Source organism: Cryptotermes secundus, unplaced genomic scaffold, assembly GCF_002891405.2.
Source record: "Cryptotermes secundus unplaced genomic scaffold, Csec_1.0 scaffold1964, whole genome shotgun sequence".
Lineage (NCBI taxonomy): Eukaryota > Metazoa > Arthropoda > Insecta > Blattodea > Kalotermitidae > Cryptotermes > Cryptotermes secundus.
The window spans coordinates 557397-580391 of NW_019731612.1; the positions used below are offsets into that span (position 1 = coordinate 557397).

Sequence of the window (22995 nt, forward strand, 5' to 3'; positions counted from 1 at the left end):
GCATGCGTGCTAAATACGCAGCCTATCTCATACTTTTTGCTTTGATTATCCACATAATGTTAGGTGAACACCCCATCTGTATAATTTTCCTTAGCCTCCTTTCCAATATACTTCTCAGTTCTCAAGCACCTCGCTCTGCGTACCTCCATTTACGCCTACATTTTTTTTTACTTCGCTTAGTGGTTGGGGGAGGGAGTCTAATTGGGTCCCCTTGGCACGGCGGCAACTTATTGCCCCGGGTGATTATGATGATGGAGAATTTGGTGGAATGAAGATTGGCAGGGGAAACCGAAGTACTCGGAGAAAACCCGCCCAGCGCCACTCCATTTACGCCTATGTGACAGACATAGTTCTTACTGCCTCTGCTGGAACTTGCAATTTATTCATTTCCCCCAGTGAACCGACACCGTGCTAGGGAACTGCAGTTGTATACAACATGTACGACCGGTCTGAGTCTCTGGGTTTGATAACGTTCTGGGAGAAGGACAGGACGTTTTCTGGTTTGCAGATTCAAGCGTTTGTTTGTGGGACAAGTCGGTCCACATTCCTGACGACAACGTAATTGGGGCAGCCGTATTGGACGTCTGTTTTCGCGCGACAGCCATCTTTCGTAGAGGTCAGCGTTCTGTGCAAGCGTAGCATGGCTTGCATACTAAAACGGAAGTCGGCTTGTCACCGAGCTCTCGCTCGCCAGCGCCCTAAACGCGTTGTCAACTGCAAGTTTACATGGCGTTGAATGGGATGAGTTGCTGATTAATCGTGACCCATTTCTTTCTTTTGCAAACGCGCGAAAGCAGCTTAGCAGAGCGGTAAAATGTGCGACTTTGCCCTGTCAGAATGTCGGTCGGTTTACAGAGTATTCTAAATTTGTTGAGATTTTCTTCAACCTGTAAAACCCAAAGCTGGGATAATACATTGAAAGAGGAAGGACCAACTGCTTCCAGCTTTTTGAAAATGAACCTAATTAATATATCTGCATCTTATTCGCCATCCCCTGCCCAGTCTGCGGACAAATGCCAGCCAATATCGCCTCCTTCCGAACCCTTCCCCCGCGACTGTAATTCACATATCCTCGTCTCGCCTGACGAGATATCAACTTCTCTACTGCGACGAGTAATTTTTAATAACCTAAGATTCTTAAGCCATCTGAAACTTATCAAAAGCATGGCGCAGAAATGCCTGAACGAAATAATAAAGTAGCAAACTTAGCGAATGGTACATTAAATAATATATTTATTTCTAAAAACTGAAAACAAATGTCAGTCCTTGTAGTCTGCTCATATAATCCACGCAATTCGACTTCACCCTGAGATCGCTGACTAGTGTCACACGCAATGTCCTCATTTTCAAGGTCCGTTTTAAAACTTTCCTCCAACCAAGTTCTTTCGATATTCGTTTCTTGTGGTTTACTATTCAATCAATGCCTGGACTACACAGGCAGGTGGTAGGACTAGTAACAAATAATGAATTGCAAAGAATTTGGAATGGAGCGGTCGTGTTCTGATTCAATCCATTGGAATTTGTCTGTAGGAGCTGAAGGTATCCCCGGAGGATAACCGGCCTTCCGGCTGAAACTAGAAGTGAGCACTTTCCGAATAAGAGTCTAAACTGTTTTGGTTACTTTAGCTCGGTCGGTAACCGTCAAGTTTTACGCCCCTGTCCCATATACCTTCTTGGCGTGAGGAGTTTTACCATTGAACCTTTAAAGACTGAATTACTTCTACGTGATATATAAGAACTCAGTCCGTACCTCACAGGAAACATTACGTCTCCGCTACAGAGACCAACCGGTTACTGCTGTTTGCTGTGAGAACCGTACGGAACACGTAGATACAGTGTGTGGGCCGCATGCGGAGTCTTAGTATGTTAAAGCGGGTGGTACGTATAACGACCACTGTGTTTTAGAGGGTTAATCTCATTTCATTCTTGGCCCCGCATGTGCAAGTGAGATGAAGAGCTCACGGAACTCCCGTATTTAGTTTGTGCTGCTCGGTTGCAGTACATCAGGGGCATCCCGTGCCTGCCGCCTGTCCACTCAGTGTACTGCGACTTCCAGCAAGTAGGCGCAGTTGTTCAGCAAATAGCTGTGTAATTACATGAAGACGACCGACCACTCAGGTAACTGTTTAGAACGCAAGTAGATCGATATCACAGACGCCTGATCTCGATGTTCTTATTGAGTTCTTGAAGAAGACGCCTGATGGACAGACGCGACTCATCCTTCGCCCATCAAGACTCGTCCTTCAGACCTCGGAAGTGAACCCTGCGTCGGCTCCAGTTCGATGTTCATGCTATTCATGTCTCCCTACTACCGTTGCTTTCTAACGGCTTCCGAGCCAACATATACATACTCGTCGTTTCTATGCAGTCCGTGTCACTTGAAGGGAAAATAGCCGATTAGGTGTGAAATTCCCTTTATACACACACAAACACGCATGCTCCTTGAATTTAATGCTGTATGTTGACGTATGGATGTGCATGAACTGTACTAACGGCTCTGAGTGAGTTAGCAGAACGTAACATTTCTGGCCTGTATTCCGGAGCTATCCTGTTCGAACACCGCCCAGATCACCGCTTACTCTAGGCATTTTCTTGTTCTCCTCGGATGGCACAGCTAGTCCAGTTAGTTGAATAAACTGACGGGTAAAATGATGACGGCCGTGATGATGATGATGATATAGCAATAACAAAATAAAAAATAAAGTAAATGCGCCGGAAGTTATGTAACGACAAAGAATGAATAACCTTCAGGACTCCTATTGCACCAAAAAGCAAAATTATCATTGGACGATATGTAATACAAACTGCAGGCGAACCAGACATAAGCAGATCTGGCGAGAAGAGGGATTGCTGGACGTGAAGATAAGGGGTTCTCACGGCGCTGCCTCTGAAGAGGATGCGACGTAACTCTCTCACTCTGAAGGAGGAGACAGTATAGACCTCCCGCAACACTCAGCACACAGCATCGTCTGAACTGCAATGACTTCCACACTAAACAACAGGAACGTCAGTTGTCACTCAAATTCTCCCCAGCGTGTTCCAGAACTCTCTCACCGTCCTCGAATGGGGGCTTAGCGCGAGGCACTAACCTCCACAATTAGGGCCCGTGCCATGGCTCAGGCGGTTAGTCGCCGGCTTCCCACCATGGCGACCCGGTTTCGAACCCCGGTCAGGTCGTATGGGATTTGTGCGGTGGTTTCCCCTGCCAATTCTCATGCCACCAGACGCTACATACTCATCCTCGAACCCAGGTCAGGTCATATAGGATTTGTACAGCGGTTTACCCTCCCAATTCTCATGCAAGCAAACGCTACATGCTCATCCATCATCCAGATCTTGTACAACAGGCCAACAGTGGCCGACTTAACAAACAGACTTCTCTCACCGCGCCCCAACAAACTAAAGAAAATCTACAATACTAAGAGAGGCGCCCTATGACAGTCTTGAAACGGAACTATAAGAGCGATGCGCATGTCTCACAACATAGTAGCATCTGAGTAATTGGTGTTCGATTCCTGGCACCGACTCTGGGCTCACCAGGCCTCCTCTTCACTTAACGTCGGGAGCCCTTCGTCGGGGCAAAGTAGGGGGGGGGGGCTCTAGGTCCGGGTGATGTTGATCACTCCCATCTAAAATTGAAGTTAATGAATGGATCTGTACCTCCACACCCTCATACGCCTCCATGGCGTGGTGCTTGATTAATTACGGACAGTGAAACCCTAACTTTTACAAGCGTCTGAACGGGAGTTGTGCGTCAGAGTGGCCTTCACAGTCTACACTAAGCGTATAGGGCGTGACATTTAGCAAAACACAGAGAAGCAAGACGCCATACTTATTCCGCAAAACATATTGGCCTAATGGAGGCTAGATAATGGACCCCCTTAAAGTGTTCTGAAAATAGCACAAACCCAGGTCACTAACAACTAAATAAAAGCATACAGGTACGGTGCACGGCGATACGCAGTAGCGTAGTTGGCTGAGGCACTATGCTATGTCGCGGGTCTAATTCCCGATGAGGTCATTGCGTTTTTCAACTGACCCAATCCTTCCAGCCGCACTGTGGCCCTGGTGTCGACTCAGCCTCTAACAGAAATGAGTACCACGAATCTTCGTGGAGGGTAAAGGACGGCCGGCGCATAAGGCTGACAACTTCTCCGCAATCTGTGAGCCGACTATCTAGAAAATGTGGGAGCCTCGACGTCTCACAACCCTATGGGCCTCCACGTACTGTTACAGGGATAGCTTTACCTTTTACATTCTTAATTCAATGTTTTTTTCATGTAATGCAACCTTTATGCACTTAATGAACTTAATCCCACATACCACTTACAGGGGTAATATTCATGTTACTGTAACATCGCCCTTGTGTTGACCTAGGGCAGTGATACGTTGAAACCGCGCCCATCTCGTCCCCCCCCCCTCTGCCACAAGTCAGGTCAGTGCTAACATTCCAGCCACTCTGTAAATCATTCGCCCAAGCGTTTCAAACAAACTAACCGGTTATTACGGTAACACTTTGGGTCAGAAGCAGCGGAAAAATCAGTTAGTTACTCTGATAAAGCAGCTAGGGTCCAGACGGTTCGTATGCTGACGTCACTACCGGCTGCTACCTGGTCGTTCCTATGTACCGGCAATACGCCGACGAATTTGTTCTCGGAATCAGCGAGCGAGGCATGAACTTTCTGTCGCCCACAAAGCGCATGCGTGAGCCTCTGTTGCGTCAGCACCCCGGCAGGGCCATGTTCAGTGAGATCTGCAGCGATAAATACATTTTCAATCCGTGTTCTTCGATTTGGCAGTTTTAATTTAGTACATATATATATCGAGGTGAGTACAGTTTGGTATTTTCTTATTGAAGACAAACAATGAAATGTTTAATTGCCCCCCCCCGAAAAGAAATGAAACCCTAGATAAAAACTCCGCCCTAAACAGCTCGATGGATTTTATTGAAATTCTGTGCTCAAGCTAAGTCCATGCAGGACGGTCCTCACTGAATGCTAACAACCGGTCATCTGTTCAAACGATTCGTTACATTTGAAAATTACAATACTTGAAGATTCATTGCCGTGTTCAAAAAACCTCTAAACTGGTCTCTATCCTCAGACATGGAGCCAGTCACCCACCCTACGCTTTATATTCTCATACACGCAAAGATTTGCAAAGTGATGCCATTCCTTCAGGCTCCGAACATGCATGCTATATGCCCCGTCCTACACATCTTCCTTGATCTAATTATATTATTAATATGTGGTGCCGAGTGTCAAGCACGAAATTCCTCATTAAACATTGTCACGTGTATGACTATAGACGGGGTTTGGGTTAGTAACTGGATTTGTTGACCACGTGCAGATCGTAACTGCAAGTAACTATAACAGCCTCACTGGTTTACACACTCTCAAGATCGCTGTTACTGCAGCACACATAAAGTCTTCTGTTTTCATTTGGCGTTTTCTGGTAATGGATCCTAACAATGTCTTCTGCTAATGTCCTTATCGGCCGGCGAATATCACACAACTGACTTACTCCCAGGCTGGCGGCCACCTAACACCAACCTTCTACTCTTCTCTTCACTGATTGACTCAATGCAGCCCTCACCTTCTCCCGCTTATAACATTTTGGTGCGGACCGAGTAGAAAACACCGCTCCTCATTTTTGTAGTTCAATCGTTTCCGTCAGAACATGTTTACTTCAGAAACCGGTACCCAGCAATGGCTCTTGTATATTTGCCTATCTCGCGGCCGTTGTCCAGCAACGGCTCCACAGACTGCAGTATTTTTCTTCAGCGTCCTCTAAGTTCCTCCTTATTGAGTCCAAACATTCTCTTCAGATGCCGTCAATGTGTGCACTCTCCTCCATGCGAGAGACTGACGTGTCGGCCCCACAGAAAACGTCACGTGAACGGAAACTTCTGACATCCATTTCTTGCAGTAAATTTGGTGACGAAATGAAAGCAATTCTTTCTCAGGTACTGCAAGCTAATGTGGATACCAGTGCCCTTATACAACGTAACCATACCAAACGTCCACAGTTCTATGAATTCTGATGCTATAACAATGATCTCTTTATCCGTGCGGTAAAACTGAAAAGCTAAAGAATACTGTCGTCTGGGATATAACGCCGTGTAGTCTGAGGAATGTCAACCGACGTTTCGGAAGTAAATATTGCCCCAATTTTCAGGGTCGAGAAATATGTCAAGCAAATTCATTCCTGCTACATTCTGGCTCATTCTTCTGCTCACTCTAAAATCTTGAAGATGGAAGTGATATGTTGCGTCGAAATATGTGTTGACTTTCACTGGACTGCATACAGTGATATACCGGAACGCTTTATAGCCACCACTGTGAAAGCCTTAATCCCAACAGAGACAAGCATGAAATCCGAAACGTCTGTCACAGTTGAAACGTGCTCTCCTTGGTTCTCTTCCCTCCACGCCCTTCCCACGTCTCCCCTGTATTTTCCTAGACACAGCACAAACGGCCCTTTTCAGGGCCATCCTTGTCATCCTGTTTTTGCCTCCTATTGGTTCGCTCAGTTGTGTGTGAGAGCCAATGAGAACTGGCGGTTCATGCTGTCGTACGGACGAACCAGCGGGAACTGACTTGCTGCCTTCCGTTTCCTATATAATCCAACGTTTCTGGAAAAGTGCAACATCGCCTCTGAGAAGCCAAGGTCCCCCGAGTGACGGATGCTCTGTTTGTCACTGCTTTCATGCTGGTTTCTTGCTTGGCTTGTTCTTCAACATTGAAGATGAAGTCGACATTTTCCTCCGAAACGTCCGTTGACTTTCAACGAACTACAAGGAGTTATATCCCAGGAGAGGATAAAGAGCTCTTCGTAGCCAGGGGTGTGAGGAGCTCCAATCCTGCAGTTGAAGCAGTAACTGCATGTATCTTGTTCCGGACCGGTCATGTGATGCTTTGCTACGGAAGCCCCCCGGGTTTCCTTACCATCACCACAGCGCTCACCAGTCAGCCTCACAGCTAACCTCGCTGTGCATTATTCCAGCCGAGGCGTTGTTTCCATGCCTTTCATAACGTCCTGTAATGAAATGTGTATTGCACAGCCAAATGTAAACCCTCCGTGTGGAAGTTCAAACAATCCCATGTCACGCAGGGGATCCACGCTATTGCAACCTATTAATACAGCAAACCCTCGCTAATCCAATTACAGTTAATTCTGATCGAAATGTGAAAAACGGAAGAAAAAAAAACTGTTCACAGTTGGGTACATGATTTAAAAGACATGATATTCAGGAAGGCAGGTGAGTCACTTGTCTGTTCAGAAAAAGAAACTTCACAGTTTTTTCACACCTGCATTATCACGTTCAAGAAGAATTTAGCCTTTAGTTCCCTGGGGTGGGGTGAGACTGAGTCCCACTGGGTACGCCGGCCACTCCTACTGTACCAGCCCCGGGTGATAGATGATGATGAATGTGGAGCAGTCGGTGGAATAAGAATTGGCAGGGGAAACCGAAGTACTTGGAGAAAACCTGCACCAGTTCCACTTTATCCACCACAAATCCCACAAGACATGAGTTGGGCTTGAAAGCGGGCGGCGCCTGAGCTATGGCACTGCTGCATATTAGAAAACAAGTACGACTTCTGAGCCTTCTTATAGTTTTTAAATAAAAGTTCTAGAGCGCAATTTTTATTTTTATCAGCAGTACTCATATCATTTGTGTTGCAAGTTTTTGTGTGTGTTCTAGAGCCACATTTTGCTTCCGGACGACCTCTGCCCCCCGTTAACCAAGATTAGCGAGGGTTTACTGTATACACATTGAATTATGTTTGTAGTGTTCATCTCTCAGCTTTGTTGTGACGCATGGGAAGGCTGCTTCGCCCGGACTGTGTGAAGTTATAAAGAAAACCTAAGGAGAGATACGTGCTCTTCGAGCACGACTTTGGCTCTTAAGAGCGATAGCTCCAAGATGACATCATAGTTTTAAAGGGAGAAACCCGTACATTTGTAGATAAATGTTTTAAGTGGCATCAGAAAGCATTTCCAGTTAATGGGGCTAGCAATAATGCATCTTTGAAATAAGTTAGCTTCGGCATAAACCATGGATAAGTTAGCTTCTGTGACACGCAAGCTCACATCCGCACCCCTAACGAGCAGTTTAGGAACTTGCTTTCCTCTCATCTGTATTTGCTTTACCGTAGCGCCGAGCAGTAAGCAACTGGCGCGAAGTGGCAGGAGGTAATTTGGATGCTCAAAAGCAGTCAGTCCTGGGATTGTCCTGTGGGGGCTCAGGAACGGGGATGTACAAATGCAATATAACAGATCTCGAGGCTCATATTCAAAGCGGAAACTTCCGGTTCCTGTGGGATCTGCTTTTGTCTGTAGGGAAACAAACACCTCGCCTCGCAAAGTCTCCGGCTGTTCAGCGATACAGTGGTTACTGTTATTGTCAGGTAGCATAGGATGTTTCGTGGTGGCAATGGCAAATGAAACAGTCTCGCGTTACGTTCTTCAGCAGCCCTTTGGATCGTCCGTTTCAAAATAATTATGAATTCTGGTTATAATCTGATTGAGGGGAACGACCAAACGAGTAGCCTCTACGTTTGCAGAAAAATTATAGAAAGATATGAAATTCAGACATGGTTCAGGTTGAAACGGGATTCGAACCCGTAGTCCATTGTCTGGGAGGTCGAAGACGGTAAACGCACCTTATGCGTGTTGTTACAAAAGTCTTGAATTCATTCTCGGTGTTAAGTTTCAACATCTCTCGAGGGGCCTGGTGCAGACAGGGACCTTCTGTGTTAGAAATAATAAGAAAAACATTCGAATTTCGAGAAGAATAAATAGGAAAATCACGGCTGGGTAACGTCTTTATTTTTACTATGGAGCCCCAGTCTCTTACATAAAAAAGCACATCAAATAAATTATAGTACCATTAGCATTGTGTCATTAACTCCAGTAGAATCTAGAGTATTGGGACAGCAGAGATAGGCCACGACCACTTCGTCCAACATGTCTCCCAGCTAGCATTTATACCATCGGCTTGTAGCTGATAAATGAGCTATATAGAGATGTGCCCCACTTGACTCTTCCTGTCCGACGCTCAACTCAGTCTGTGCTGCGTAAATACCGTGTCTGCTACTGAGTTCACGAACCAGAGCCCTTCATTCAAATCTAACAGTCGTTCAACTCGTCAAAACTTTGTCATTTTTTTCAGCTCGAAAATTTATCGCCTTCTTCAAAAGACCAGTCACTGGCTATATTATAAGCCAGATTAATCCACTCAACATTCTCCAAATTAGTCTTTCAGATTCATTTTATTATTATCCTCGCTATGCCTCTTTGTTTTCCGACTGGTTTCGTCCCGTCAGGCTGTGCGACCAAAACTGTACACAGATTTAGGCACTGTCTTCAATGGCCCAAACACGATTTCACAGGACAATAATTGCTCTCACTGAGATAAGCGCGGCTGTCAGAACTTTTAACCCACAATTCAATCGGCATTGCATTCTCGTGGTTTTGTGGAATTTGCATAGCCTCATCTGTATCCTACCAGAGATAACATTAATCCAACTGAATTTAAGTAAGGCTATCTGACTGTTACTGTGTCAACTAAACGCCCTGCTTCTCAGCCCGCAACGCACTTGCGCAGTTCAACAACACAGGCACGCGAGCCCTTCGTCATGACAGCACAGTACCTCTTCAGAGGCGGGGCACCAGCTGCCAGCTTAATGCCATACACACATATGCAAACGAAGAAATTGCAACATTGCAAAATAAATTAAGTACAGTGAACCCTCGCTAATACAGTTAAACTTAATCCGGATCGAAACGTGAAAAATGATAAATGCTGTTCACAGTTGAGTACATACTGTCGCGTGTATCCTAAGCAACGCGGCACGAAATTGTGTGCGTCTCGGGTTTTCGTACTCTGTCCTTCGTCGAATGTTCTAGAAACTAGAAAACATAATGTTTCGGAAACTGGATCTGTTTCTGTCCTCAGGTGAGAGGGGGGGATAATCCTACTCTTTTGGGTCCCTTAGGAAGAGCTAACCTCAATCACTGGATCCGACTTTTTTGTACTTGAATTCAACGACGCTATATTAACTTTAATCACTGTTTAGCACTGAATGATTATGTACGGTGAGCTACAAATATTGGGGACGAACTTACCTTGACGTATTTCGATGCACTGCTCAGCACCCTGTCCAGAAAAGCCGCGAAGAAGCGCCAACCAAATGAACTTTGTCTTCACTGATCCTCGGACGAGATATCGCTTGATTGCAGACATTCTGAAGTGCACAATTCACGTGTCTCGTTTAGGTGTCAGTGTGACTTCCGTACGATTCGCTTAGTAGTGTGTGCGGTGGCCGGCAGAGTGCAGAAGCAGGGACTGTCGCATGGTTCAGTGGTCTCTGAGACTGGCGTTAAGTTTGATTAAAATGTAGAATGTTGGAAAAGGTGAACGACGGGGAAAAAATTTAATTAACTTACAGTAGAAGCACTTCCATCTAAATCTTAAAATACGAAAATCACAAAGCAAATCTGGCGTTAAACATGAATATTTGGAAATCCCCATGTTTATGTTTTCTGGAGGTGAACTAATTATGATCAAAATGTAATCATATTTTATCCCAGACCACGTGTATTTGAAGAGTTCTGAACTAGGAGGTCTCCAAATGTTTGCATTTCCCATTCAGATGAATTTGCTATGTGATATGAGCCCTTAAAACACCAGCAGCGCTTCTGACAGTTCTTTGATGTAATAAGTTTAGGTTGGTTACCGGGCCTACCTACATTTGGTTCAGAGCTTGCCTTAGCTGCCATTGTCTCTGCAGCCACATTCTAGGAAAGTTGCAGGTGGCCGCATCCTGTTCGCTCAGCAAGAGTGAGCCTACGTCCCGTTCTCAGTGTAAGAATTCGAACTCATGACACATAGCTTGCAATTTAGTAGTCTTAAAATATTCATTATAATGTGACTAATTATAAGGAACCCTTACAAAAGGAAGGGGAGCCAGGATAGCTCAGTCGGTATAGCGACTGCCTACGGGCTGGACGACCGAGGGGTCGGAGTTCGAGTCCCGGTATAATCAATAATATTCTCTTCTCCACGTCGTTCAGACCGGCTCTGGGGCCCACCCAGCCTCCTATCGAATGGATACCGGGAGCTCCTTCCCGGGGGTAAAGCGGCCGGGGAGTGAAACTGACTAGTCACCTGCAAATAATGCCGAGATCAAGAAGTAGTGTATCAATCATCCACTCCCCCACTACGTTTTCATAGCGTAGTTCTTAATTACTTACGCACAGGGACAACTTTATGTTACTAAAGGAAAGACAGGAAATGTAATTCATTTTCACGAATTTTCAAGGAACTCTTTGGGGTGCCAAAGATACTACTAGGACTTAATTCAGGATCCGGTAGGGACTCGAATGGTAAAGCTGCCAAAATATAGACGATCTAGAAACCAACATAACAAAATTTTCGCCACACATACTTCGGTGTCTGGTGTCTGTTTCAGAAACAGAATTCAAAATCGTTACAGGCCTGTGGAGGCGTAGAGTAGGCAACCGTAACTGCACACAGTCACCCTCGCTCTGATGGTAGCAAGTTGCCTGTCAGCTGACACTGGAAAACAGAATGAAGCGTCCTATGTACACGACTGGTCCCTTCCTGCATTACTCTGTGCCTCTCACGGGTGTCTGCTTGGCCAGCCATCTTCATAGTCACCTACTTCTTTGTTGGCAGATCGCTGCTATTTACATGTTGCCTTTCTTCTTGTCTCCGTGCTTAACTAATTAAGCTCTACTCCATGAAGGCGTATGGGGGAGTGAGTGTATAGATCCACACTTTCTTGGCCTCGACACTAGTTGGATGTGAGTGGTCAGCTTCAAGTCCCGTTCGCTTTATCCTCAGGGAAAGAGCCCCCAGTACCCATTGGGTAGGATGTTGGTTGGATCCAAGAGCCTGTCTGTACGACGTGGAGGTGAGAGAATCCTTGACTCTACCGGGATTCGAACTCCGAACCCTCGATCGTCCAGCCCGTAGCCAGTCGCAGGAAGCAAGCAGGGCATATTCTTCAACTCTGAAAATGGGGGCGGCTCATTACCTCGAAACATCATTTACTTTCAACGGACTACATGCCTTTGTGTCCCAGGAGACAGAGATCTTCATAACCTTGCTGTGAGAATCTTAGATTCGCAAGAAGCATTTCTGGTATTTGGTCCGTAAGGTAACTCGTCCCATGCTGACTGTCTCCATGTAACGGCTGTCTCTCATTTGCCGCCGGTGGAAACATGACTCTTAATAATAACTTGAAGATGTGAGAGAAGGTAGCCGTGACCTATTTTATGGAAAATTTAGAGCAATTTCTGAAGAAACTGATAACCCAAAGTAGTTTCAGGACATGCCGAACACGAAGCACGGGCAACCAATCAGCACACGGCATTATTCGACCCTGACTGACAAGCTGGTCTGGACCTTCTGTCATCGAGATGGTCCTAGAGCCTGCACAGCTGTGTATGCAGTAGGGCACTTTGCTCCCATTTCCCGGGTTTGCGTGGATCCTTATATTCGTGACGCCCTTGTGTCTTCAATACTGGCTGCTTGTTAGGTCTGCCAGGAGGTTTCGTTAACACAAAGCCTCCTTCAGTTCAGATCACTAAAATTTAGATTTTCAGGATATTTCGTACTCTTTAAAAGTAACAAATCGAAATTTGATTCAGGAGGAAATTAAGAGGAAACTTAATTCGGGTAATGCTTGCTACCATTCAGTCCAGAGCCTTTTGTCTTCTCGTCTGCTGTCCAAAAACATAAAAATTAGAATGTACAAAACCATAATTTTGCCTGTGGTTCTGTATGGATATGAAACTTGGTCTCTGACATTAAGGGAGGAACATAGACTGAGGGTGTTTGGGAACAGGGTGTTGGGGAGAATATTTGGACCGGAGAGAGATGAAGTGACGGGAGGTTGCAGAAAACTGCACAATGGGGAGCTTCATAACTTGTACTCTTCTCCAAGTATAATTAGAATGATCAAGTCAAAGTGTATGGGGTGGATATGACATGTAGCATGAATGGGGAGAAGATGAATGCATATAGGAGACTGGTAGGAAAGATACCACTAGGAAGACAAAGACGTACATGGTTGGATAATATTAAAATGGATCTTAGAGGGATAGGCTGGGGTTGTATGGACTGGGGTTTTACGGCTCAGGATAGGGACTAGTGGATGGATTTTATGAACAAGGCAATGGACCTTCAGGTTCAATCAAATTTTGGGAAGTTCTTGAGTAGCTGCGTGTTTGGCGGCTTCTCAAGAAGGGCTCAGCTCCATGAAGTTAGGTTAGGTTATTAAACAGTAGGACTTGTCTGTTTCTCACATATACGCACTTGGCTGGGCCACACGAAGCCAGACAGTGCTGTTGGAGAGCGTCCGTGAAGATAAAGTTGCACGAAGAACTCTGTTGGTCTGAACGGAGGCCAGAATGAGTTCGTCTAAAGGGGCCCATACACGTACGAGTCCGGCTCGGCAAGCTTGACTCGGGAGCCGGGCTCGGATTAATTTCACCACAAACGCATGAGCTGACTCCCAACTTTGCGACCCAAACACGGACGAGTTTGGCTCATTGGAACCCGAGTCGGACTCACGAGCCAGACTCGTACGTGTATGGGCTCCTTTATTGCAGGAGGGGAGTCGCTTGCCATACAGAATGTGCATGATTGCTCAAGGAAATTAGAACATTTGTTAGCGATATCAGCGTTCTGCCCCGCTAACTTTCATGATTGCGTTTGTTTGCCTCAGTCGAAAAGGCAACACATTCTGTTGCCTTATCGACAGAGCCTAGGAGGCTCAGGTGATTGCAAGTTCGGCGTCTCATCACAGGGTGCCTCTACTGTTCCGTCGCGAGTGGGAGTGGTCCGTGAAGATGGCGGCAGACTTGGGATCGATATGCCAGTTTCGCGGTGGTGTGACACGTTCAGAATGGACGCCTGGTCCCGCAGCACAAGTTAATCGAGTCTTCTAGACATGGACCGGCTCTTGCAGAAACTTCGCCAGAATATGGTAAGAAGAAATGTTTATCGGATAAAATAAACTTTTCTTGTCTCCTTTAAGACATAAATTTCCAGAATCTTTATATTTTGTTGTTGACGTTTCCTGTGTTAGTAAAGCATTGAAACCCAACTCTCAGTGCTGCATAGTTATTCTATGAAATGGAAAAGTTGCAACTTCATTCATAAAAATTTCGTCCGAATTGTAATTTGTGCTCGATGTACGCGTCCTTACCTCAGCACAGCGTGGATACAGTACAGTTCTCACGAGCATACAAGATATTTATTTCATGCTGAGGATTATTACGTGATGTAAGCTTGTCGAAGCCTGTATTCATTACGTGTGAAAACTAACGCAGGACCTGTCAGACGGAACACTCTTTTGTTCTGGACTGTCTACTTCCTTCAGTACGTCTGACTAGAATCCCTATTGGCAGCGTCTGGCTGAGGGAGCCGGACATTGCCGCTAGATACTGTTTCTCCTGGTTCATGACTGGTAGCCTCTGTACGAAGGACTATCACATGTATTTGAATATCGAATCTTCTAGCAGGACATGGATCATTTAAGAGATCCTTCGGGAACAAGCACGGGAAATTCTGTAACCATTTCACTGAGGGGAAACAACAGTTGTGCCGCCTGCGAACAGGCAGCAAGGAGCACTGTTAATATTGATCTCGCCAGCTTGGAAAAGAGGTTAGGTATGTCCACATCTATTGATGTGGGCCGCTATGTTACACTTCATTAAACTTCAAAGAATGCCTTCTTCTAGGATGTGGCGCCGTGTAGATATTGTACAAACCGACGTTTCGGAGGAACGTATCGCCTCAATCTTCAGGGTAGAGAGAAAATATCCGAGAGCGAGGAACCAGGGGGAGCAGGTGGCTACAGACGGCTGAAGACGACATTCTTCTTAGTCACCGCTATGAAAACCTCTAATCTTCATTAAACTTCCATGAAGATAACTCAACATTTGTACCCAAGTACGCAGGTCACTGAGAGTAATGAAATGGATTTTGGTGCAAAGTGTGTGTGGCCTTTACCACCTTCCGTGAAGAAAGAGTAGTGCTTCTCTATGAGCTCGTTGAATGTCCTTGATATTTTTTTATTAAAAATCTTCAATATATATATATATGTAAGATTTGAGGCTTTCACGGCGGTGACTATGAAGAAAGCAGTCTTCTGGGATTTGGCACCGTGTATATGTGGTGTTAACCGACGTTTCGGAGGAACGTATCGCCNAGGTGTGTGAATCTGAACTTTTCAGTTTATGTTTGTACACATATTGAGGAAATGCAGGACATTTTTATCTTCGAATATCGTATGAAAGTACTGATATTCATATTGTTAGATCTGAGCCATGTACATTATATCCCTAAACGTCGAATTTTCAGAAGAATTTTTGTGAACATAATGAGTGGCCAACAACATGGAAGATGCTCTTCTTTCAAGAGTTGGTAATCATTCGGCTGATCATACAATAATTGGCTTCTTCCGTTTCGTACAACTCGAAAATTCGCCCCCCCCCAATCCCCTATTTGACTCTATCAAGAATCAATTGAATTCGGTCTGCGCTTTCTCACGTCTCATCGCCAAACTCTGTCATGCCTTCTATGCCTCTTAAGAGTCTTTTCCGGCCTCCTCCCTTGAAGTTTCGCAGCCAAAATCCTGTAAGAATCTCTTTCCTGCTTGATCTGAACACCCTGATGATGTTAAGGAAGTGTACAAATTATGAAGCCCTTCATCATATGATTATTTCAAGTTACTGTTTGCTGCATCGTTTTGGATCCAAAACATTCCTCTTTTCATTTGTTTTCGAAAAATTTCAATCCGCATAGTAGCCTCGATTGAGGGACCGAGTTTCACACCCGTACGCCAGCACAACTAATTACGTTAGATACAGCAGCAATATCAGGCCACAAGGAATCTGGTCCCAGAAGGCAAGATTTGTCATAGTCACAGCAGTGAACATGAGAACAAACGTTTCCCAAATTGAATACTTGTCACCTCTTTATGGAGTGTGGCTGTAGACAGATTTTGGATCGATGATTCGATTTATTGTAAACTTTAATACAGGGCGCGATTACACTGTTACGCACGCACACACACACACTAGTGTCCACAGTCACGTACTCACTGCCGTTGCCTGACACCGGCTTCCAACGGCGGACGCTCCCCTTCCCTGGGTTCCCTAAACGTCTCCGGCCTCAGCTGCCAGCTTCTCATAGCAACAGCTTACAACGAATGAACTGCAGCAGTTCAAAATCCTCCCCCTGACTTACTAACTGCGACAGAGTCAATTACTTAGCAACGGCTGTTGCATAGTTTCTCATTTCGTGGTTGTTACCTTGAAATGGGTGGCTATCCCTGTAACAGGCTATCAAGGCCCATAGGGCTGTGAGACGTTGAGGGTCCCACATTATCTAGACAATCGGCTCAAAGATGGCGGTAAGGTTGTCAGCCTTACGCGCCGGCCGCGCTTTACTCCGCAGGAAAAGTGTTTAATTAATTCCTGGTACTCATTCCTGTTAGAGGCTGAGTCAACCCCAGTGCCATAGTGCGGCCGGAAGGATTAGGTCAATTGAAAGAATCCAATGACCTCATCGGGACTCGAACCCACGACCTTCCGGCTTGTAGCGTGCTACAATCTTTTAATTTAACCGTGAACGTAATTTCGTTTGCCATTTTTTTCCCTTGGCACTACAGCCCCAGTGGGCCTAGGCCTACCTCCATGAACTTCACTGTTCACTACTGTTTTTCTAGATCTTACACATTTCGTAGGACTCCTTGGGCGGGTGATCAGCTCATCGCAAGGCCTCTACCTGTACACAAAAACACAGAAAAACGCACACACACAAACTAAACATCCATACCCTGAGTGGGATTCGAACCCACGATCCCGGCTTCCAAGCGAGCGAAGACAGTACATGCCTTAGATCGCTCGGCTACCGTGACCGGCTTCGTTTGCCATTACCGTTCCCAAATAGGCCTACTTGGATTTCGAAAATACAGTATATTAAATTACTAGTCACCACTTTCTGTATTAATATTCCACCGTACATTCTGTTAATATTACATGAACATATAATCGGGTCTTTCCTGTGTTTGTTTCTGTTTCGTGTATATTTTGGCCCATGTATGAGCATTGTTAAGACACCGTCTTGTCGGTGGTTCCATGTTCTGAAGCAGAAAGGAAAAGCCGTGACCTTAAAGCACCCCTTCTGTATGGACCATTCTTAACAAGAAATTAATTAGACAGATATGCGACCTAAGGTTTCTAAGTGGAGTGAAGAGTTCGAGTGTGGTGTGCTGCATTAGGAAACCGTGTAGTCTGGTATGTGGTACCCACTCCGGACACCGCAATACCTGCTCGATAGTTGAATTTCTACATGGAAGTCCAGGCTGATGAACCGAGTTCAATGTTCCCTTTCACCTACGGAGTTAAACCCTCCGAGAAGCAGGTTCGATAATGGTACGTGTATTTTGCGTGTGGCTAGTAGCTCCGCCTGTCTTGACACTTGCTGCAGCTGAGGGTACGCCTGTCACGCCCCGTAAACAGGCAGAGTGATGTGGGCATTCCTCTGCCTTGGAAACTCCTCGCTACGACTTGGACTCAGGATTTTGTGGATCTCAGAACATCATTTTCTGTTCTAGTGCTGGGGATTTACACAGCTCCAAACTTCCCGTTAGGGTGCCAGTCTGTACTTTGCCAAAAACACAATCAAGTATCAATGTCTGAGCAGGTTTACCTTCACACTCCATAATGGTTATATAATCCACCAGCTAATAATAATATCTTCACGTGATTGAGTGACTACAGACGCTGTTTGGATTGGTAATCGGATTTGTTGGACACTTACAGAACGTAACTACAAATAACTACGACAGCCTCACTCAGTTACACACTTGAAAAATCAGTGTAAGTACAGCACACATAAAGTCTTCTCAGTCTTCACTAGCCGTTACTTGGTAGCTGCTTCTAACGGCTGATGTTCCACTTCCTCTGGGTTCTCGAACTCTCTCCGGCCTCAGCTACTAGCTGCTCACTTCTCACAATTGTAACCTCAACTGACTTAACCAGAGTCAGAGTCAGAGTCACTTTAGGACTGACGGTTTGCCGCCAATCAGTTCGTCTTGGCGCCAAGCCCCTTGAGACTCATGACCGGCATTTTTTTTCAACTGAACGCTTGCGGTCATAGTTCTTATGTAATATCCTATCCCGCGAGAGGATAGGTCTGTCATTTACAATTGCTGCTGGTCCTCGCCAGCTACGGTGGAGATGCTTGACCCCGCCTCCACACGGGAACTTAACTGATCCAAACAACCAGTACTCGTTCATAGCTCCGGTATGGAAGGCACATAAAAATATCTCTTCCATCATTACGTGCTCTTTCTTTGCCGGGGAAGCAACGTGTCCTCAGAGCTGTTCCCTAGCAACGACTGTCGTACAGTCTGTTTACAGTGGGTCTACATGTCACAGTATTCTAGAATGCTGGACGTAGGTTAACGTTTTCAGAGTCATTTTCTCACACTCCTTTTAAGTTGGTAGCCCTTTTAATTAAATTATATCTGTGCTTTCGTTGCTTCCTTAAGCATCATTAATTTTATCCTCTCTTTGTTCATAAAGTTCTGCAGAGTTCTCTCCATTAGCCCGCCCCAGTCACACTCCAAGGCACTGCATGTCAGCTGCTTCCTTTGATCTGCAAACTTAGAGCAGGGCTTGCTCTTCCTTAAGCCGTGCTTTGTTTTCTTTTGGCTCTTCGGCTGACACTTTGATATCCTCACTTGCGCCTCTGCTTCTCAACGTGACAGTTCTTCAACTTTAAATACGATTATCTTCTCGATATTAAATTAAATTTCGGTTTGCTCGTTATGTAACTAGAAATTTCGTCTTACTTCTGCAGCAACTGGAGACAATTCCGCTTGGGGTGTAAGCTACAGGACGTCATCTGGTTGTCAGCGACACACTACCAGGCGTAATAAAAGGTAAAGCTATCCCTGTAACAGGCCGCGGAGGCCTATAGGCTTGTGAGACCTCGAGGCTCCCACATTTTCTAGACAATCGGTTCACAGATGGCGGTAAGGTTGTCAGCCTTTCGCACCGGCCGCCCATTATCGGCAGGAAAATTCCTGGTACTCATTTCTGTCAGAGACTGAGTCGAACTCAGGACAATAGTGTGGCTGGAAATTTGTTACTCTCATAGAGCGCGTTTAATATAACTTAGTGTATTCTATTCTGTGACATTAAGTCCACTTCCAACTTTCTAACTGCAAGACAACCCCTTGTCTGTTGTTCTAGAATTCTTATTTAGCATATTCGAAGCCTTGTGACTCTGTAACGAGTTCAGGTATCTGAAAAGAATTCTGTGAGAAAATTATGACGTTGTCTACAATAATATGTTGTAACATGTAGAGAGACGCGTTGCTAGGTAGCGACCGCAAAACAGACAGCGAAACAACGTCCGCTGCTAGGCAACAGATTCTTAATAAGCAAGTACCAACAGTAAAGGGATTTTTGGAAACGGTGTTTTCTACACCGTCCATACCGAGTTGGTATAAGCAGGACAATTGGAGCTATATCCTTTACATTATGACAAACGACATTTACTGCAGAAAATGACTCTGACAAAAGACAGACCCGTCCTCTCGTCTGAGAGGGCGCCCCACAGTAACAAAACTGTAACTGTCAAATAGTAATAAATATCTGGTCATGAGCCCCATCAAGACTGACTGACTGACTGCCCGACTGTTAATGTGACTTTGACTTTGACTTTGACAATGAGTGTGCTGTGTGTTATGTGCTGTGGAGTATTAATCATCGGGCAACGACGTTGATCACAGAAGCTGAAGAGTCTCCAGTGTTTAGATCCGTTACCAGGAAACAGCTAGTAAAAGCAGACTGAGAAGGCTTAACTTGTGCTGTAGTGATTTGTAGAGTGTGGAGATCAGTAACAGTGCTGTAATTGCTTGTAGTCACGAGTCGTGTGAATAAGAGGTCAATAAATGCAGTAACCAATTCAAACCCCGTCTACAGTCACTCATACACTTGGCAATATATTTCCTTCTTAACTGAAACATGTAAAACTGTTTTTTGGGCCGAGAATTGTTTATCTCACGCATGCGCGTAGGCGTGGGCACAAGGAAGTGCGCGAAAACAGGGTTTGGGGGGGGGAATGTTCAGAGTAGGACGAATGAAAGAGATATGAGGCAAATGAGACTGAGGCACGTAACATATACACGTATTTCTTACGTTCTCACTTTCCCCAGTGCCGCAAGAACGTCAGTATGCTAGGCACGTAGAAGAAGAAATGCATTGGACGTGCTGATAACGTCCGAGGGCGCATGACGCGATCGGTAGCCCACAGCAATCACGAACAGCTGCGCGGCAGTGGGCGCCCTGGAGGTTACTGAAGGTCACACCCTGTCCTGTTCATATCGCTGGTGCGCATATTGGCGTCCTTCCCTGAAGTGGACCATGTAGCTACCTGCGAAAGCAAGATCAGGCTTGTTCCGGACCTAGAACAACTGTTTCAGCGACTGTGGCAGTCTGAGAGACCAACTCTGCGTGTCTGTTAGCTGGTTGCGGCACTATGCTACAAACCAGAAAGTCGCGGGTTCAATTCCTGGTGAGGTTATCATATTTTTCAATTGACCTAATCCTTCCAGCAGCGCTATGGCCTTAGGGTCGACTCAGCCTCTAACAGGAATGAGTACCAGGAATATTCATGGGGGTAAAGGGTGGACTGACAACCTCGTCTTCATCTATGAGCTGATTGTCTAGAAAATGTGGGATCCTCGACGGCTCACAACCTTATGGGCCTCCACGGCCCAGGGATAGCTTTACACAGCCGACACACCACCTTTGCTTCCTTCTCATTGGTTCATTACGCATCTCGCATTGAACTTACCCATAAAGCAAACTGATATACCTACGTACTGGAAAGCGAGACAAATTAAAATCACAAACATTACGACCAGGGCTCTTCACAGCCCAGTCTGGTAAGGGACACAGCTGTTACAAAACAGCAGAATTGTATAGTAACAAGTGTTGCCCGAAAGAATTTGTTATGGTCATGACCGGCTTCAGCAATACTTCAGAAACATGGATTCGCTACTCAGCCAGCTTAAGAATTGCTTCTATAGTAGTAGGGATGTTTACAAGGCTATAGGTGTAATAAAGGTAAGGTGCTATAAGCAGTTTGTTAGGGAGACATTATGCCACCCTTCAAGTTATGTGCAACAGTAAACTAGCGTTACATGTCTGCAGGACGTTTCGTCGAATAGAATGTAAGGCAGTATTTTTCTTTGCAANCAGGGATGTTTACAAGGCTATAGGTGTAATAAACGTAAGGTGCTATAAAGCAGTTTATTAGGGAGACATTATGCCACCCTTCAAGTTATGTCCAACAGTAAACTAGCGTTACATGTCTGTAGGACGTTTCGTCGAATAGAATGTAAGGCAGTATTTTTCTTTGCAAAGAAACGTATATCCTTCCGAGAAACGTGCGAGGTGGCTTGCCACGGGAGGTCCTTACGAGAGAAGAGATTCTGGGACATATGTAGGTAAGGTAAGGATAAACTTGTCCCAGTGCTTAACTAATTAAGGACTACGCAATGAAGACGCATGGGGGAGTGGATATATAGGTCCGTATTTTCTTGACCTCGGCACTAGTTGGAGGTGAGTGGTTAGCTTCACTCCCCATCCGCTTTACCCCCGGGAAGGAGCTCCCGGTACCCATTGAAGAGGAAGGCTGGGTGGCTCCTAGAGCCGGTCTGAAAGACGTGGAGAAGAGAAAATTCTTGATCTTACCGAGACTCGAACTCCGACTCATCAGTTGTCCATCCCGCAGCCAGTCGCTTTACCGACTGTGCTAGCCCGGCTCCCGCGACACAATATAGTCCGTTGACAGTCAATCTACGTTTCGGAGGAATATGTCGCCTCCATTTTTAGGGTTCCAGAGAAAGGGAAGCAAGAAACCGCCGCTGCCTTGCTTCCCCCCTGAAGGCGGAGGCGACTGTTGACTTGCAACGGACCACAAGGTGTCATGACAGCAGTCTTCACAATGTTGTCCCTGTGCTTAAGTAATTACGTGGCAAGCACTACGCCATGAAGGTGTACTGGGGAGTGGACATATAGATCCACATTTTCTTGACCTCGACACTAGCTGGAGGTAAGCGGTCAGCTTCAAGCTCTGGCCGCTTTACCCTTGGTACCCATTGAATAGGGGGGTGCGCAGTAACAGGTAGATGTAAAGAAGTTCCGTGGTGTAGAGGTCGCTGACAGCTGCTCTAAAGGGGAGCTCTCCTGCCACCTGGAGCAGAATCCTTCTTGAGAAGCTGATGCTTGCTAACCTCGTGTATGATTTTCTTGACCTCCATTGCCTGGTTCACGAGAGCCACATGAATCCGGCGCAGGCGTGTCCGTGTGTCCCCTGTAAGTCCTGAAGGGCGGAACAGTCCGGCTGTTACAGTACCATATGAAGACAATATGAGGCGTGTGACATGACGACCGAAGGCCTCAAGTGTTCCGCCAGAGAGTGTCGCGAAGACTGTCATTATTAGTGTCAGGTCTATTTAATATTATACTTGCATCTACGTCAGCGTCTGCCAAGTTGCTTATTTCTTTCACATTTCCCGACTACATTGTCGTATGTAATTTTCACGTCATCCATGAGTTCTTCATGTCCCGCCCAACTTACTTTCCTCGGTTCGATAGCGCTAATATAGTATTTGGCGACTATTGTAGATACCGGAAGTCATAAGTTATTATGTGATTCCTTCCAGGCTCGTGTTGCGTCACCTCCGGCGTTTACATCTGCAGAAGGAGGAATTTAGTTGCATAGGTTCGTCTGTTTCTCTTTGTATCACGCTTCGCTCTGTAGCGTACGTAACAGTTCATTATGCAAAGTGGGGATAGAAAACTAAATTGTCATATGAGAGCCGGGATAGCTCAGTCGGTACAGCGACTGGATACGAGCTGGACGACCGA

General features: G+C 45.7%; 1 protein-coding gene across 3 annotated transcripts in view; it reads left to right on the forward strand.

Annotated features, from left to right (window-relative positions):
- The first annotated feature begins 13880 nt into the window (after nt 1–13880).
- Nucleotides 13881–22995, forward strand: part of LOC111867323 — a 31401-nt gene continuing 22286 nt past the window's right edge. For all 3 annotated transcript variants that reach the window (XR_002843329.2, XR_002843328.2, XM_023857066.2), the window contains exon 1: nt 13881–14021. Coding sequence is in view for 1 of the 3 variants with exons in the window: in XM_023857066.2 (XP_023712834.1) it covers nt 13986–14021 (36 nt within the window). In the remaining 2 variants the exon portion in view is untranslated. The remainder of the gene's footprint in view (nt 14022–22995) is intronic.